The sequence below is a fragment of the Pungitius pungitius genome, chromosome 19 (assembly GCF_949316345.1).
Source record: "Pungitius pungitius chromosome 19, fPunPun2.1, whole genome shotgun sequence".
In the NCBI taxonomy this organism is placed as follows: Eukaryota; Metazoa; Chordata; class Actinopteri; order Perciformes; family Gasterosteidae; genus Pungitius; species Pungitius pungitius.
In genome coordinates this window covers 16144510-16161036 of record NC_084918.1, presented here as the reverse complement: position 1 = coordinate 16161036, position 16527 = coordinate 16144510, and the positions used below count along the sequence as shown (strand labels likewise).

The following is a 16527-nucleotide window of genomic DNA, read 5'->3' as shown; positions in this document are numbered from 1 at the left end:
GCCATTGAAACTGTATTATCCTATTTTATTATCTGGTTTAACAAAATCCTCATTTACTATATAAATATAGGGCTTTATTTGAATAGTTTGTGTATTTCTGTGTTCAGATTCCTCCTAAATAAGCCAAGTTACAATTAGATATTACTTACAAGAAAACTCGTAATACAAAAATGAGGTTTCATGGCAATATTTATCTTCAATTTTGAATACATATCTTTGCGTATACAGTTCTCTTGTATACCAATTTTTAAAATAAAAACATCAGTTTTAATGGTTGGCCGTGTTCTCTGACAAAACAAGGCGACCTTGGTGTGATGATTTAGCGCGCGTTCCTCATCCTGTTGACTTGCAAAGTGTCCTCGTACTTCCTCTCCTGATGTCTCCATGCTGGACTGTCCCTCCCTGTCTGCTGTCTCCACGCGCCACCAAGGATTGGACTAGAAGCGCTCCGCGGTGGGACACGCCCACACTTTAAGAAGTACACTTTTTGTTGATACACATGTTGTGATTTGAGAGGGTCTTCTATGCCGCGTGTCCCTCTCTGTTCGGCGGCCTTCACCGCGACTCATTTAGAAAGTGCGGCACAGGAAGGCACATCCACATCCATTGTTTTCCCCGCTAGTGATTGAGCAAATTTTCAAAAATAAAGACCCTGCGCGATCTTTGCAATCATTTAGTTTCTGACCCCCGAGAAGTGCCTCGAATATTTTCTTTTCGACGCGGCGGCGGAGGCGCAGCGAGCAGCCGGACGCGGAGCCGCGGAGGTGTGAGGAGCGTGAGGATGGCACGCTGATCCGCGACGCTGACGTCTCTGCGGTGGCGCAGACGAACCCCGCAGCCCGGCTACTCCTGACAGACACGCGCTCCGCCGAGCAGTCGACAGTCAGTCCTGCAGAGAGGGAGTACGGCTTGGGAGAAGAATAAAGCGCACAACTTGAGCAACGACGCGCTGCGGATCCACAGCATGCTCCACCTTGCGCAATCTTCCTTCAAACCCACGCGCCCAGCAGCGGTTTGATTTGGCATTTTTAACGTTCGCGATTTGCCTCTTTTCTGCGGAAGAGAACGCCTCTACATCGGGATGATGTGGACCTCTCACGACTCGGTTGGATTTGTTTTCTTCGCCGGGGTCTGTGTGCAGTTGGGATCCTCCTTTGAAGGTGAGGAAATGCCGATTTGGGGCGAAATGCGGCGTTGTGTCGTGGGGGTATGGGGGGAGGGGGGGTTACGGAGACGCTAGGTACAAACTACAAAGTGCGCAGTCTTTCTAGAGAAGGAGAGCGGGCTATTTGGAAACACATATTCGAAGTGAGACGGACGCTAATGCATGCAGAAAGGGGTGAAGACAGATCACACTAAATGAACGAGGTTGAAAAAAAATGCAACTGGTGATTGTTTGAAATCAAGTCACTTCGCACCGCGCAGAGGACGGCAGGCGGCTGGTGTTCTTTCCTCCGCAGTGTGAGCCTTTCGTTGCAGGAAACGGATGAAAGAAATGCAACTTCTTTGGAGCGGCTGCGCGCACGCAGACGGGGTGAGGGAGTCCAGCACCGCGGACAGCGGCGTGCGGGCCGCCGCTGTCCGCGGTGCTGGAAGCGCTGAGATTTCTACTTTCAACCCGGCTCTGTGCACTTCCCCCCACTCCCCCATCCGCCCGCCCCCACATATTTGATCAGCGTGCGCTCCAACCTGTAGACAACCGGAACCGGGAGAGCTGGTTCGGATGGAAGTTATGCGCCACCACTCTCCCTTGGGCTGCGCTCCCTTTAGTGGTCCCTCCACATTATGCGGTCCATGTGCAACAGTTCTATTCCGCATTGAATTGCGGACACATAACGTGCACAGAAGAGACAGACTCTTCTCCCGGTGGAATCAAGTGTCGGTGAAGCGTGCGTGGCGCGGCTGTGCGTTATGTGCGCGCATGCTTCAGTAACACAATGTACGCTTATGTATGACTGCATTCCCAAGCTGACATCCAAGTGAGCGCAACATTCACACACACACACACACACCATAAGAGCTCTCTTCTCCATGTGCAGGTCGCTTCACGGACATGCCCTCCAACATGACGGTTAAAGAGGGACAGAACATAGAAATGGCGTGCGCCTTCCAGAGCGGAACCGCGTCCGTGTACTTGGAGATCCAGTGGTGGTTCGTTAAAGCGCCGGAACCCAGCGACAGCGAGGAGGAGGTCAATGCTGAGGAGGTACAATGGACCCTCTCTCTCCCTCTCTCCCTCCCCCCTCTCTGTTTAAAGCACATCCAAAGAGAATAAGGACATGCAACTAGTATCTTAGTATGTTATTTATTATTTTCTTTCTTTACATTAGGGCCTTTTAGATTTGTCTTTTAAAAAGAGAAAGTACTGTTGGCCATAAACAAAAGGTTTTTAGCAGTGAAACATTCTGATAATCAGAATATGAACGTTCTGAATATATAGATTGTGGTTCTACTGGTGCATTTGGAGTTTGCAGAACATATTTAAAGAGATTCAAATATGAGATAAGAGATTTTGACGAAGCCTTAGGTAGATCACCAGGAAGCATCCAAAGTGCATTACATATTTAAAACGTTGTGTTTAAATAAGTGACATGTTTTCTAATAGTAACAATCTATGCACACTAATCTGGAAGATTACATGTTATGGAAGCAAAAAAATCAAACATCTTTTGACTTATGAAAAATGACCCGATTTGGCTGTCAAGTCTCGACTTGAGCTCCTCCTTGACGTGTTCAATGTGAACATTCACGTGTTGGAGTAGTCATTGTTATCAGGGCTTTCCTCCCTATAATGTGGATGTGCAACTTGAATGTCCCTTTCTCCCTATTTGATTTGGGCTCGTAATCCTTCTCCACATGGGGCATGGAGCCGTCCTGTCAAGCAAAGAACACAACATTAATCAAGGACTGCTGGGAGAAACGATGAGCTCCTTCTAGACATTAATTACATGATCCATGAGGTAAATGAGGCTGACTATTCATGAATGGATAACCCAAAAAAAGTGTCTGAATCAATACAGCCCAAGCACATTCTTGTATATTGCCTCATTAAACAGTACGTTGGAAGCTCTTCTGGTTTTCCTTATGAATCGCTCCTGCAACACGGCTGTGCTGTGACAGCTCTCTTTTGCCCGAATAAGGATCTCCCACCAAGGGGATGAGCGCGTCTAAATGTGTTTCGCGGCACTCACAATAGGTGGCAACGGCTTGCCTTCGTATTGTGTGGCAGGTATCTGCACCTCGCACTTTGGGTGGGTGGCTGTGTTGTCGAGGCAGACATCAAACGGCGCTTATATTTTTCTATTTATATGACAACGAAGAAGAGAGATGTGTGTGTGTGTGACAGGGGGATGGTTCCATCTCCTTGTGGCTTTTAATTATTATCCCATTGTTGCCGAGCTTTCATGGTGGCGCCGGCCAGGCTTTGATGTGGGTTTGATCCCACGTGACTCTTGGATGTTTGGGCTATTGATGCAGACATCTCATTGTCACCTACATTTCTTATCACGGAAGGCCGTTTGAAAACGAAATCTGTGCGCGAGTGTGCACGTGAGCGCGTCACTCCCCCCGGTGCTGCGCTGTGAATGAGAGCAGAGTCACGGCTGTGTCAGGAAATGTGGCTGGGGAGTCCGCTCGTCTCTGGGAAATTAGGGGGAAATTAGCGCAATCTGTTGGAATTTGTTCTAATGTGTTTGCAAATGTAAGCAGCATGCACGGAAAATAAAAAGATTAGTTTGATCGGCAAAAAGATGAAAAGGGGAACATCTGCTTTGACTGGAAAGGGGGAAGCCGAGTGCCGGATGTGCATTGACACGTGAACACTACGCCGTTGTCTGGTCCCAGAGTCCACGTGTTCTCCTTAAAACACCCACCAAGGTTTTTAAAAGGAATGTCGGTCATTCAAGAGCAGTCACATAGAATCGTCTTATTCGGCGACAAGTGTTGTAATATCCTGCAATGCAGTGGATGTGAATGTTTATCTTCTATTGTTTCATCTATTTTAGAATGATCACCAATAATCCCAATCCTTATGTATTCCATTCATTCCCTTCTGACATAGTCTCCAAAGCTTTCTAATTCATTCAAAAATATGGGGGGATCATTTTGTATTGTTCTTTTTTTTATTAAAGATGAGCAAAAGAAGCAAAAATCAAGCAAAAACGCACCAAGTAAAAGTGAAATAAGTGTAAATGTACATTCATTTGTTCTTGTCTGAAGATGTCAGTGTTATTTCACAGAATTGTTGTCTCGATATAGAGCAGTGAAGGGACTCCACCATGCGTGAACATCTGAAGACAAGCTAACAGTTGTTAAATGTATCAGGGAGATCTTGGAAAGACATGAACGTTAGCAATAGTCAGCAAGACATTTACGTGAAAACTTTCTCAATTCTACATTCTAATCATTTTGTCACAAGCGATTGCTGGTGCAGGCGGAAGGCAGGACTCCGATGCAGGATTCTCCCAACTGTGCTCTTTATTCGGAACAGAACGTGCACCAACGAGGACCGACAAGGACAATGACGCGACCAGGGACAACAGGCACACAGGGCCTAAATACACAAGGGAGGTGCAGGTGATTGGACACAGGTGGAAACAATCAGGCAATCACAGGACAAGGCAGGAAGTGAAGTTACCCAGGGACACGAGACACAAGAAAACTACAAAATAAGACAAGTAGACCCAAACCGTGACACATTTGGTACCATTTATTTCATGTGCAGCAGCCCGAACAATGTGGCACTTGATGAGATGGGGAAAATGCGACCGTATCAATAGAGTTAAATCATCAAAGGGGAATTCTTCTGAAGGCTCACAGTAATGCCAAAGAATATAAGAAAATAGGAACTCATCTTCATGTTGGTGACAAAGAGACAAACAGGGGAGAGAGCTGCTGGTCAGTGTGCAGCCCACAACTTACACTGTGGATGACACACGGCCAAGTCCTAATTATGCACAAAGACAGAAAACACTGCCCACACCTCTGCGTGACAAAGAGGATCCGTGTCGATCCGAGTCGTGGAGTGAAGATGAGCGGAGAGGAGGAGAGTGACGGTGGAGCGTGAAGCGACGGGTCATCACTCTGCTGCGGTTATTTTGAGTGCAAAATGAGTCAGCGTGGGACACTATCACGCATGATTACCTCGAGGGATTTGATATTCCTGGTCGGATTCTGGTATTTTGTATTTTGACCTAAAAAGCAGCTCTAAAAAGAGAAGAATATTATCTCCAGAATCCAATTTTGAATTATGAGCAGCAAAACCAATGTTTTTGAGGGCTCTGTCTTTTAAAAAGCATTTTCTTAAGAAACGGTTCTTCTTTCACTGTGACTGCAGGGTACATTTTTAAAGTCCTCTCTCATGTGTTGGAGACCTAGACAAGGTGATGGGAGAGGAGGAGTTGGTACTGCCCCGTGCACAGGCTCAATGTAACAGCAGCACAGCTCTTTGGGACACGGGTTGGACGCCTTTGGAAAGGTGCTTCAGAGCTTAGTTTCTTTTCTCCTTTTTCATAGGGTGTACTGAACCATCTTTAATAAGAGGAAAGGGGATATTGGCGACCCACAATCCTTTGCTGCAGCAACATTTAAAATAGTGCACCGTTTGGCCTCATTCACTATTCATGTGTAAGCTTTGGATCGATTGCAAACGCCCTTCTTACGATATATGATTCTGCTTTGGACCAAAACCCTCCCCTCAGTTGTGCAGCGTTGAGCAAAGTGTTTCAAGGGTAATTGCCACAAAAAATGAAACACAGAAAACAATTTTTGTTTGTAAAGTATATTTTCACTGTTATTTTCAGTTATGTCGCCTTCATCTGGCTGGTCAACCCATGGCCATTCATTTCTCTTATTGTGGGGGTGTGTTCAGTGGTACGGACAGTCATAGAGGAGCAGGCCAACAGCCAGAGAGGATGAAGGAATTAGCTGCGATAGCATGGCTCTGTACTGCTGTAAAGTCAGCTTGTAAACTGGCTACTTGTCCCACAAACTCCTTCTGTGCCTCTCATGGGTCAGGAACCACTGAGGATAGCGTCCGATAGGACGGCCATCAGACCTGTAGCTGATGCATTATGACACTGGTGACCCGGGAAAGTGGTTCTGCGTGTACATGCGTCCCTTCCCCCATGACCAATCTGTGATCTTTCTGATCCCTCATCACTGCCGCCTCATGTTGGATGAATAAATGATAAGCAACATGGGGGATGTATTATCCGACTTCAAAATGAGAAAGTAGAGGGATAGATATCTGAGTTCAGAGTATTTATGGAATATTCCCTTGAGACTTCCCAGGTGGACTCAGCAACTGCATTGGCAAGAAATAATCTGCAGCAGAATTGACAATAATGAGCTACTAAAAGAATATATTCCCTTAGTTGCAGCACGTATGAAAACATTGTATTCATTCGGTACACAAAAGGTATTGTATATCTTTACTGGTGCTTGGCAACAATTCTCTGCAATAAATCACAATTAATTGCATTGTGATCTATCAATAAACCATGGATCAATAATGAATCTACCAATAATCTATGTCCCTGTTAAAGAGAAGTGCTTCACAAGGACAGTAAAAGGACTTTCTTGTCCATAAAGTACATGTTTGTACTTATTTTCCTTTGCGGAAAGTAAAAAGACAAAAGACACATTCAGCTGCGACGGTTCTTTAAACTTGGCAGTAAAAATAGAAAATAAATCCCCTGCGTCAGCATTCTTAGGCCCGCCTCCAAATGCTCTCATTGGTTTAAATGAGTGATGACGGTTCAACACCCCTCCTGTGACCTAACCTGTATGTATATTCAGAGCCAGTGGGCAATATTCATTTCTAAAAAAGCTGTAATATTGTGTTATCTTTACATACTTGGTTTAAGTAACGTCAACAAAGCACAACCGTCATGTTTGTTCAAAAAAGGTTAAATAATGTGTTTTTTTTAAATACATCACTGTAAGAACGTTGTTATGTTCATGTTGAATAACTGAAAAATCTCTTTCCGATGTGATCTAAACCTTCCCCAGATTGGTGTCACATTGCTTATTATTGTATTGGTGGCAGGGATGACGTGTTCATTCGTGTGTGTCCTAATGTCTGTTTGTAGCCAATGCTGCACAGAACTGGACTCGTCAGCAAAACAGCCTTCATGACTGAATGTATGAGTCACACTTTTACATATAAACCTCGGGGTTATTGATTGTTTTACACCCTCATTGATGACTGCCTTCTCGCTCCAACAACTGCGCCAGCAACACAAGTCATTTCCAGTAATCTGTTCGCGTCCAAACAAACAAACAATCTTCTTTTTGAATCAAACGCATTTCCAGATTAGTTCTATAAGCAATATTTTATGATCCGCCAAAGTTGGACGTGATGCGAGCATAATAAATCCCGGCGCTGTATCATCTTGACTGTAATGGAGCCAGGAGATGGAGACGTACCTGGTGGAGCAGATCCGCACTGTGCTGAGTGGAAGACGATTTAATAGCTGAGCCTGACAATAACGTGAATCATTATGATGATGTAAATCACTAATGCTTCACATCAAACATCCAGATCAACACCAGCGTCTGATCGAACCCCACATCAATCCAAACTGGGGATACTCGGGCAAAAAGAAACCGCAGCAGAAAGCCAGAGGTGGAAACAGGATGTGCTTGTGCTGGTAGAAGTAATTTATACAGCAACAATAAATATAGCAGACCCCGAGGCAGCTTTGAACTCCACCGGAGAATCAGAAAGCACGCAAACAGAACACGGCCTCCTCGGTAATTGTAGTCACTTAAGGCTATGTCCCTCATGGAGGACAAAAAGCCTCTTTTCCATTTTTTTTCAATTGAAAAATAAATAAGTAATTTCCCCTTTTAGGTTCAAACTCCAAATCCTTTTTGTTCTGGTGAGGTGTATTCACTCCTTCCTGGGGTCTTTATCCGCTAATCCAACCACTATTGTTTGCCTTAAAGATGAGTTCATTGACTGAATCCTCACAAACCTTCTGACTGGTAGCTCTGTGTAGTGTGGGATAATGTTTGGATGTATGCAAACAATGAGAAAAAGAACTGTTCTAATCCTTTCAGCAAATACTCAGCGAGCATGCACACAAAATAAAAATACTACTTCAAATCAATTGAATTCCTCCTGTGGGTGAAGAACAGAATCTTTGCATATCTGGAATATCTGAACAGCGCCACTTTGACGGTATGGACGCTGGTGGATCAAGCACAGGGAAAAAAGGCACACAGATGGAGAGACGCATGGGTGTGCGCATGGGTCATAACTGCATTACATTCCTCAAATACCGCCCGCAGTGCATAAATGGCTAGACTGCTGTATCCAGACCTGGATTTACCTGCTATGAAGACGGCCCCACGTGTCTCTTAAAGTGAGATGAATTAGAAAAGGCCTGCTGACACGACGGCAGGGCGCCCTCAACCGGGCCCCGGCAGCCCAAAGAGGGACCAGGTCAGAATACAAATGGACGTTGCATAAAGCATCCAGCCGGCGCACTTTGACCCAAAATGCACTGGAGCCGCAGCGAGCTTTACCTCTCTCTACAAGTGACTCCATAACTCCAGCGGGTCGAACAGCAAGGAAGCATAAAATCCATTGACTGCTGTGCTCTCTGAGTGACCTTACTGTCTGCCCCCCCCCCACGCGATGAGATAACCGCATCCGGATGCAGCAGGCGTAGTCGCGGTAACTGCTCTCATCGGCCCCTCTGCTCTTGCGCACACACACACGCACACACACATCTGTAATGCTTTGCTAATGGTTTGCGGGGGACACAAGTTCACAGCTGGCGGCCACCATCACATAAAAAGAGGGCGCTACTTTCATTTCCAGTAGTGGACTGTGCGCCACTCGCTGCCAGGCTCCACTACAGTCATCAGTCACAGAGGGGGGGGGGGGGGGGAATCACTAAGAGCTGCTGCATTACTTTAGCTTTGTGTTGCACTGCACCAGGGTCACATTTCCAACATTCCCCTTTAACAACAACACAAATATGTAAAGGTTGGTCTGCTGTGCTATTGTGTGGTTTTGTATTCGTTGTTTCCTTTGAATCTCAGTCAAAGAAAAAAAACATTTGGATTGATGCAGGTTGAGCAGTTACACAATGACAAAATGAACTTTTAAGGTCACTTTTTTATCCATTCCTCCGACTTTACCATTTCGTACTTCTCTGCAGTTACTGAGACACACAAGGTAATTTACTGTTTCAGATGATGAGGAACCTCTCTTCTTCTGAACAGTGCGACCAGCAAGAGAGCACCACCTTCCACAGGTGCAGATGTTGTACCTCAGACTGCAGTGTGGGTCTGCGGGTCGCATGCATTAACGTGCTCAGGTTCCCGGTGTAAAGGTGGTTGGTTTCTCAGTCAGAAGTCGTAAACGTGGAACTTTAAACCAACAATTATTCTTCCCTCTGCGGTCGAAAACCACCCTCAACTGACTGGAATGAAACAGAAAACGGTCTAACATGAGAAACCCATCCGAATGTTTTCTTTCTTCATTCTTTTGGCTTAGTGTAGGGAGGCTGGTGATTTTGAGAATGAAGAGGCGGGGGCTGATCTGACAGCTGACATCGGGTGAGAGACAGTGGACAGCCTGGACTGGTCCACTGGTCACACACCTGCGGGCCATTTAAAGCCACCAATGGATCCACAGCGTGTGTGCAGTCTGTGGGAGGAGAGACGCATGCAGATACGTGCTAATCACCACACCAACCTAAGGAGAAGGACACACACACACACAGAATGCGCTGAGATGACTCATTGGGTCATGACGCTAACGCAACATGAAACCTAAACATTACGTGTTAGGAAATGTGGAGGATTTTCACTCCATCAAAGATTTGACTTTGCATTTGCACAGTGTTTACATGGTTTCTAACTCTGTCAGTTTGGTTCTTTTTGGTTTGCACCATGTCTTAATTCCCTTTAAAAACGATGTGAATAATGTGGCGGCACTGATTCAGCAAATCACATAATAAACCAATGTTTACTTGGAGAAATCTAAGTGCCTTAGAAATGAAAGATAAACCTTCTTCACGATGGAAATTATTATAATACCTACAATAATGGATAAGTTCTTCTTTGATATAAAAAGGTGTATAAAAAGGAAAATTAACAAGAAAACAAAATAAATATTCTGAGCACAAAGTCTTCCACAAATACCACTTTATTAAAGGTACTCTTTAATATTCATTGCAGCTGGGTTCCATGCGCCAAATCACCCTTAATTAGAAAAGTTAGGACAGAGGAGAGTTTTCAAAAGAGAGTTCTGTCTGATAGTATCTGCTGAAATCAGGGTGCGTTCAAATAGTCCTTTCTTCTCAGGAAGGGCTGAGTGAAAGGACCCACACCATGATAAGAGCTGTTGTATTCTCTAGTGCTAAGGAAAGGAGCTTCAATGCTTCCTCTCTTTGCTCCTTCAGCATAGGAACCACTGGAGCTTCCTTCACAGTGGCTGGTGGAACCACCCATTGTCTGCACGAGGTGAAGGAAGGATCAGATCAGGATCAGAGGAAATGCACCAAGCTGCTTTCATTGTTAATTAGGAGCCAGTCTTGATATTATCTACTGTAATCTCTACAGTCTTTGGATGATGATGATAGCTCATGGGGCATCAACAACCTTTACAACAGACAATGGCTGGTATGATGTCTTACGTAAGCTTAAGTTACAAACATATATGTGCGGTTCAGGAAAGATTGCCCTTTGGCTTGAAATGTGTGGAAGTGACTTCAATTTATTGGACAGAAACATCAACGCTGATGGACTGGGACATGGTTGACTCACAAGAAAGCCATGTATACTTCCTGTACATGTGCAGGCCCGGAGAGTTTCAGTGATACTGGGGGCCTGCATGAATATACACTAGTCACGTTACTGTCACACCATTTGCTCATGTGTTCCGTGGGTCTTTGTTTTTATACACATACAGTAAATCTGCAATAGGAGACGATTACTCCATCATCATATTTTGTCGCTTCTCTGTCCCCTGCCATGCAACATTTTATTTCGTTGTGTTCAGAATGAATCCTGTCAGTGAAAAATGGAGCAACAAAGTCCCACTGCTGTGCAACGAACCTCCTGGCAACAAAGGGAAGCCAACCTTGTACAAGCGGTTGAGAAAGTCCTCCTGCTGCTGCAGCACGTGTGCTGTCGGGTTGTGCCTTTCTGCTTCAGGAGGTTCCTAACTGGGGGATATGACCTGAGAGTATATAAGAGGCAGCAGGAACAACAGTGTGTGGGTTCTGTAAATGTTAAGGAAAAATGCTTCCTTTCTTATCTCTTTCGTCATAGGCTACACAGAACCGTCCTTTGCCAAAGGAGGGGGGGGGGGGTATGGTTGGTAGCAACATTTAAAGCAGACGTGAACGCAGTCATCTTCCCTGAGTCAGAATTCTTAGTTCTCACGAACATCTTTCCTTGATATCTGGATTTCCTTTTTCCTGGTAAGAAGAAGCTGTAAGACCCAGGAGTCACGAAGGAAAATCCGTCACCATGAGTCTTGAAGTGTGAACTTGGCACCTTGTTCTGATAACCCAGAGGATTTTATACTTTAAACAAAATCCAACCAGTGTTAAAAAGAAGCCCGTTAATATGGAAATGTGAGGAAGCCCCCTTGTAATCATGCAGCAGAGATTCAGAGTTAGTCCAAATGATACGGCTCCTTTGCATACAGAAAATAAGAGATCTTGCTCTACCACTGAGCCTCAATGCACAAAGCAAGTTAAGAGAGGACAAAGGCCACCAGCTTTCTCTAAATGTTGCCAAAGAACCATTTATTTTGCTTCAACGGTCACAGCAGAAGTTTAGTTGGGATTTGACTGCAGTAAACTGAGACAATCAGATACTAATCTCTAAAAGACAATTCAGAAAATGGAACTAAAGTGTGTCAGATATGCGTCTTAAAGTTAGTTGATTACCTGCAGTAATCAAGACGACGCCACCCAGCCCCCCCGGTGGCCACAATGTTTTTTGTCATTGCTGCAAACCCCGGTTGAAGTGAGTCGATGTTGTTGCATGACGTCAGAGCAGCGGATGCATTGTATGCAGCAACCATTATGGAATGGGTTGCGCTGTTCCTGCCCCGGCTGAAGCCCAAAGCAGAATGTGTGCTTCTTACATAACATTACGTATAATAGTCGGATTAGAGCCCTGGTTATTTATTCATGCCTAAACTTAACCAATCAAATAACTACGTTATCTGCATGACATTGTGCTTCTATGTCATTTTGCCCAGGTTTAAGTTCAAGGTGTGCTGTGACAATACCAACATTTTATTTTGACAACTGCGTTGATCCAAGAAATTTTAATAAAGTAGTTATATTCAAAAAGAGATGATGAACTGAATTAAGTCTGACAAAAATCGAGGGAAAGTAGCTTGATTAAGAGCAGTCTGAGTGGAGAGCAGCTGCAGAGTTGGTGATAATTCTCTTCGGGTTCATCTCTACAAGTGACACTTTTCACATTACACAGTCATTTGATCCATTGTTAATATGAACTTATTAAATAGTGCAGCTTTAAATATCCTCAGACAAGACAGACAGTTATTATGTCTTTGAATTTCTTTCTGACAGCCTTATTTCTCTCTGTGAAATCATTGTTTTTTTGTTCTCCATATCTACTTATAATAGTCACTTGACCCAGCTCCTCTTTTTTATTGCAAACTGTCATTTCTAAAGATTTGTCTTACCTACCCTGAAATGAACTGCAAAACACCAGCTTAGAAAAAATAAATGTAAAAGTGTGGGGAAGAAGAAGACTTGCACACATGCACAAACTGGAACCAATGTAAAGATCCTTAAATGCATCGTTAAAACCTCCACCTCTGCCCCCTAATTTACAGGAATTGTTTATCGCACATATTATTCATTCAGCAAAATCATACATATCAATGAATGTTCTTGTCACATGTCTTTGCATTCCCGAAAGCCAAAATATTTACCAACAGCTTTTCCATAATCCACCATGTTCCTTTGGTGCTTTCATCAGCAGCAGATGATGACCGGTGATGGCAGAAAAAGGGCTTATATACATCACAGTGGGACAGGAAATTAAACATGGATTAGGGAGATGGTTTATCCATGCTATTTGATTGGAGAGGTAGATTCTAACAAGTACTAATGATGGAGGTGTAAGGGAGTCCGTAGAAACCATCTTATATACACTATTTTCCTAATCGGAAAGCACAAACTCTATTGTATTAACTTTTTCAGATAATGTCGGGGAGGATTATCTTGAAGAATTGATCTACTGATGCAATATTGTATTCTTAGAGGATTACAATAGATGGTTTGTTTTCAACCCTCCAAAAGGGTTTAAAAGAAATTCATAAACTGGCTAATATTCTTAAATATAATAACAAAATGGTTTAAATCCCCTATTCTATCCTGCTGGGGAATTTGACCGATCTTAAGGCAATTTCTTTTCTTCTTCTATCTGCCACATACTTGCTTTATGCAAGTTAAAGCACTTGTGAAAGGCTGACATTACATTTGTTCTCTGTGCACAAAAGTGTGGAGAATCCACTGTCACAGATGTGTGGATCGTAAACAGCAAAGTCATTTTATTGCTTTTGATGTCAAACAAAGCAACCGAGCAGCAGCCAATCCAGCGCCAGACAAAAGGCCGGCTGTGTCTCATATCTGTCAGCTTCTAACAGCCACTGTAGATAATTCAATCCAAGATCCTTTGCTGTCACTATTCCTCTTGACCTCTCTGTTACACAGTCACAGAAAGGAAACTCAATCCATTTGGTGTCACAGCAGCAGTTGTCCCACTCTGAGAAGTACTTTTCAAATTGAATCAGAGGTTTCTCCAAGACGTCGTCTTGGATGTCAACTGTTTTGGACTGTACAGCGATTGTTGAAAACATAGCCAGGTACACGCTGGGCTGTCAGACCTAAGGATCTTCCATTTTTTGAATAATTATTGGAAAAGAATGTTTCCCACTAACATTATTTCTCTGACACTATTTTGGATGATAACACTTTCTGACCTAGAGTGGAGATACAGTACATCATTGATATGAATCCAAACTAATAATAATTTGTTCTTTAAGACTACTCAGAAGTTTATAACATTACATACAATATTATCAATCCATAAAGGGTAAATATTTCCACAAGAGCAAAATGAATCGGACTTCGGACAGTTTGCCGGGGGACGGATAGCATGAGCTAACGCTACGCTACGTATAGCAGCGGGTTAATTTGCAGCTGGTACTGAAGAATAGCATGCAATTAACTTAGCTAGCTAGGAGTGAGGAGGTACACTGGCATCAGATACGCTGGCAACAGGAAGTGACGCAACACGCTTACCGTGACAACCAGAAACAAGTCACATGAAAGTCATGATTAATGCCAAAAAGATGGTTTGTTCTTGAGAGGATAAAACCCCGAGTGAAAGTTTGAGGGCAGTATAACCTTACTATATACAATACTGCAAGGAGAAAAGTAAGGCTTTTAGTTTAACTCTTATCTAAGGCTACTGCATTAGGAAGAGGAGAGGAGGACTGCTTTCACCTCACAATGCCTTTATAATGTTGAGGACTTTTAATGGCTGTCATGATTCATTTCTATACCTGCTTTTCTGTCCCTTTGTTCACCTACATCTTTACTGGAATACAGTTAAATCCCATGTGTGTGAATACATTTCAACCATTCAAATAAAAAAATCATACCTTACAAAAAAGGGTTCACTTAGTAGAGTGCAGGTCTCTGCAAGGTTTTTCTCCAGCAACCACTGCTTAGATTTTTCCGGGAGGAAATGTCCACATGTATACTGTCTGTACATGAGCTTGTACGTCGCTTTGGATAAAAGCCTCAGCTAAATGACATGTAATGTAATGTAAGCTAGCCTACCTCAGAACACGAGTGAGAATTTGAGCCAGGCTACAGATCTGTTAATATGTTTAGTCACAAGCCGTGTTTTTGTTTGGGGAGGCACCATCTACATTTACATCATGTCAATTCATCCGAGCAACTGCTGGTGGGCAGTAGGCCCACAGACTGGGTTTCCTGCAGCCGGACAGCAGTGGCTGAATGCCGCCAATGCACTCAGCTGTGACATGACTGACCCGGGGATGGTTAGGAGCGGTAAGTGAGGAATCAGCAGTCAGTCATGGGCCGATTTAAACAGGCAATAGAAGTTGTTTTGACAAAGTGAGATCCACTTCAACCAAGAGAGGTACCTGAGTATGCACCCATAATGGCCTACCCAACAAATTCAGCAGTTTGCGGCAGCAGAATGCAAGAGTAGACATGGACAGACACAGAGGTGCACACACGCACACACTCTCATTCAGTCTTATTAACTCCTAGCAGAGATAATGAAATGGCTGAATGAACAATAGTGAATGGATGCATCAGACTTGGCAGGAGGTTCACTGTTAAAAGTTTCTTTAACCCAAAAAGAATTCAATGTCTACATACATATCTTTCGCTTGTCTGGACGGAGCATCCAACAATTGCTGACTCAGATGACTGAATTGTTCCTGTCGAGATTAAAAAGTCCAATGAGTGTTGCTGGGGACATGCCTCTACTGACGGGGCGGCTCCTTTCCTACGAGGACAGTAACTGAATAAAAATACTACATTCAGAGATGCAGAGAATACACTGCACATACTCAAATCACCTCTGGCAAAAATTTAATTTAAAATAGAAAATCAATTGCACAAAATACAATACAGAATATGTAAGTATATATTGTGAAATAGACGTATGTAAATTAAAACAGCAGTGTAGCGGTGCAATGTTCTGCTTTTTAATTGTATTGTACATTGTGTGCATTTTATGTTTACAATGTAACCTTACCTTCTGCCATTCCCCCCTGGGGATGAATAAAGTATTTTTTGACATTAGACACCCTGTTACCATAATGAACTAACCGTCAGAAAATGTATATCCTGTAAAATGAGAAACCTATCAGGAACCTCATGATCAATGTGGTACCTGGTGGTCTGACACGTCAGGGGGAGTTATTAAAGCCAAAGGGCCAACAGACCTACTCAGTAGCTTTAAGATTTCCCCAACCAAGCTATTCCTTTAGAAAAGCTTCTTATATTTTATGACAAACTCTTCTTCAACCACCAAATCATGCAGTCGAATGAGCTTTTCTGACTTATTTATCCACGGTTGAAACCACCCATTCAATTTTCATTATTATTTCAAAACCCACTTCCAGCCTTAGAACAAGCACATATATTTTAGAAAATGCTCAAGTGAATGCAAAAGCTAAAAATAGAGTGCACCCCACTATGAATTGGGTCCCTACGATCAGGGAATAGTGCAGGTGTTCTTCGAGGCTTCATCTTTTAAATTCAAAATGCGTGGTGGCTACTGTTATACCAAACTAATTACACATGATGAAGCTGTACACTGCTGGCCCCCACGACGTCTGGGTCATAGGGACGGTTGCCCATTAGTCAACATTACTGGCTAGTAATCATGTTTGAAATCCCTATGTAAGTTCACACATTACATATTTTACTTTTAAATTCTATTAGGAGCAGCACATCTCATTTGTAATTT

At 43.4% G+C, this 16527-nt stretch overlaps 1 protein-coding gene across 1 annotated transcript in view; it reads left to right on the top strand.

The window, feature by feature from the left end:
• Positions 1-392: 392 nt before the first annotated feature.
• vstm2a (V-set and transmembrane domain containing 2A) overlaps positions 393-16527 on the top strand; it is a 54828-nt gene continuing 38693 nt past the window's right edge. Inside the window, exons 1-2 of the mRNA XM_037455951.2 lie at positions 393-1160; positions 2040-2206. Of these exons, the coding sequence (XP_037311848.1) occupies positions 1082-1160; positions 2040-2206 (246 nt within the window). The 5' untranslated portion in view covers positions 393-1081. The remainder of the gene's footprint in view (positions 1161-2039; positions 2207-16527) is intronic.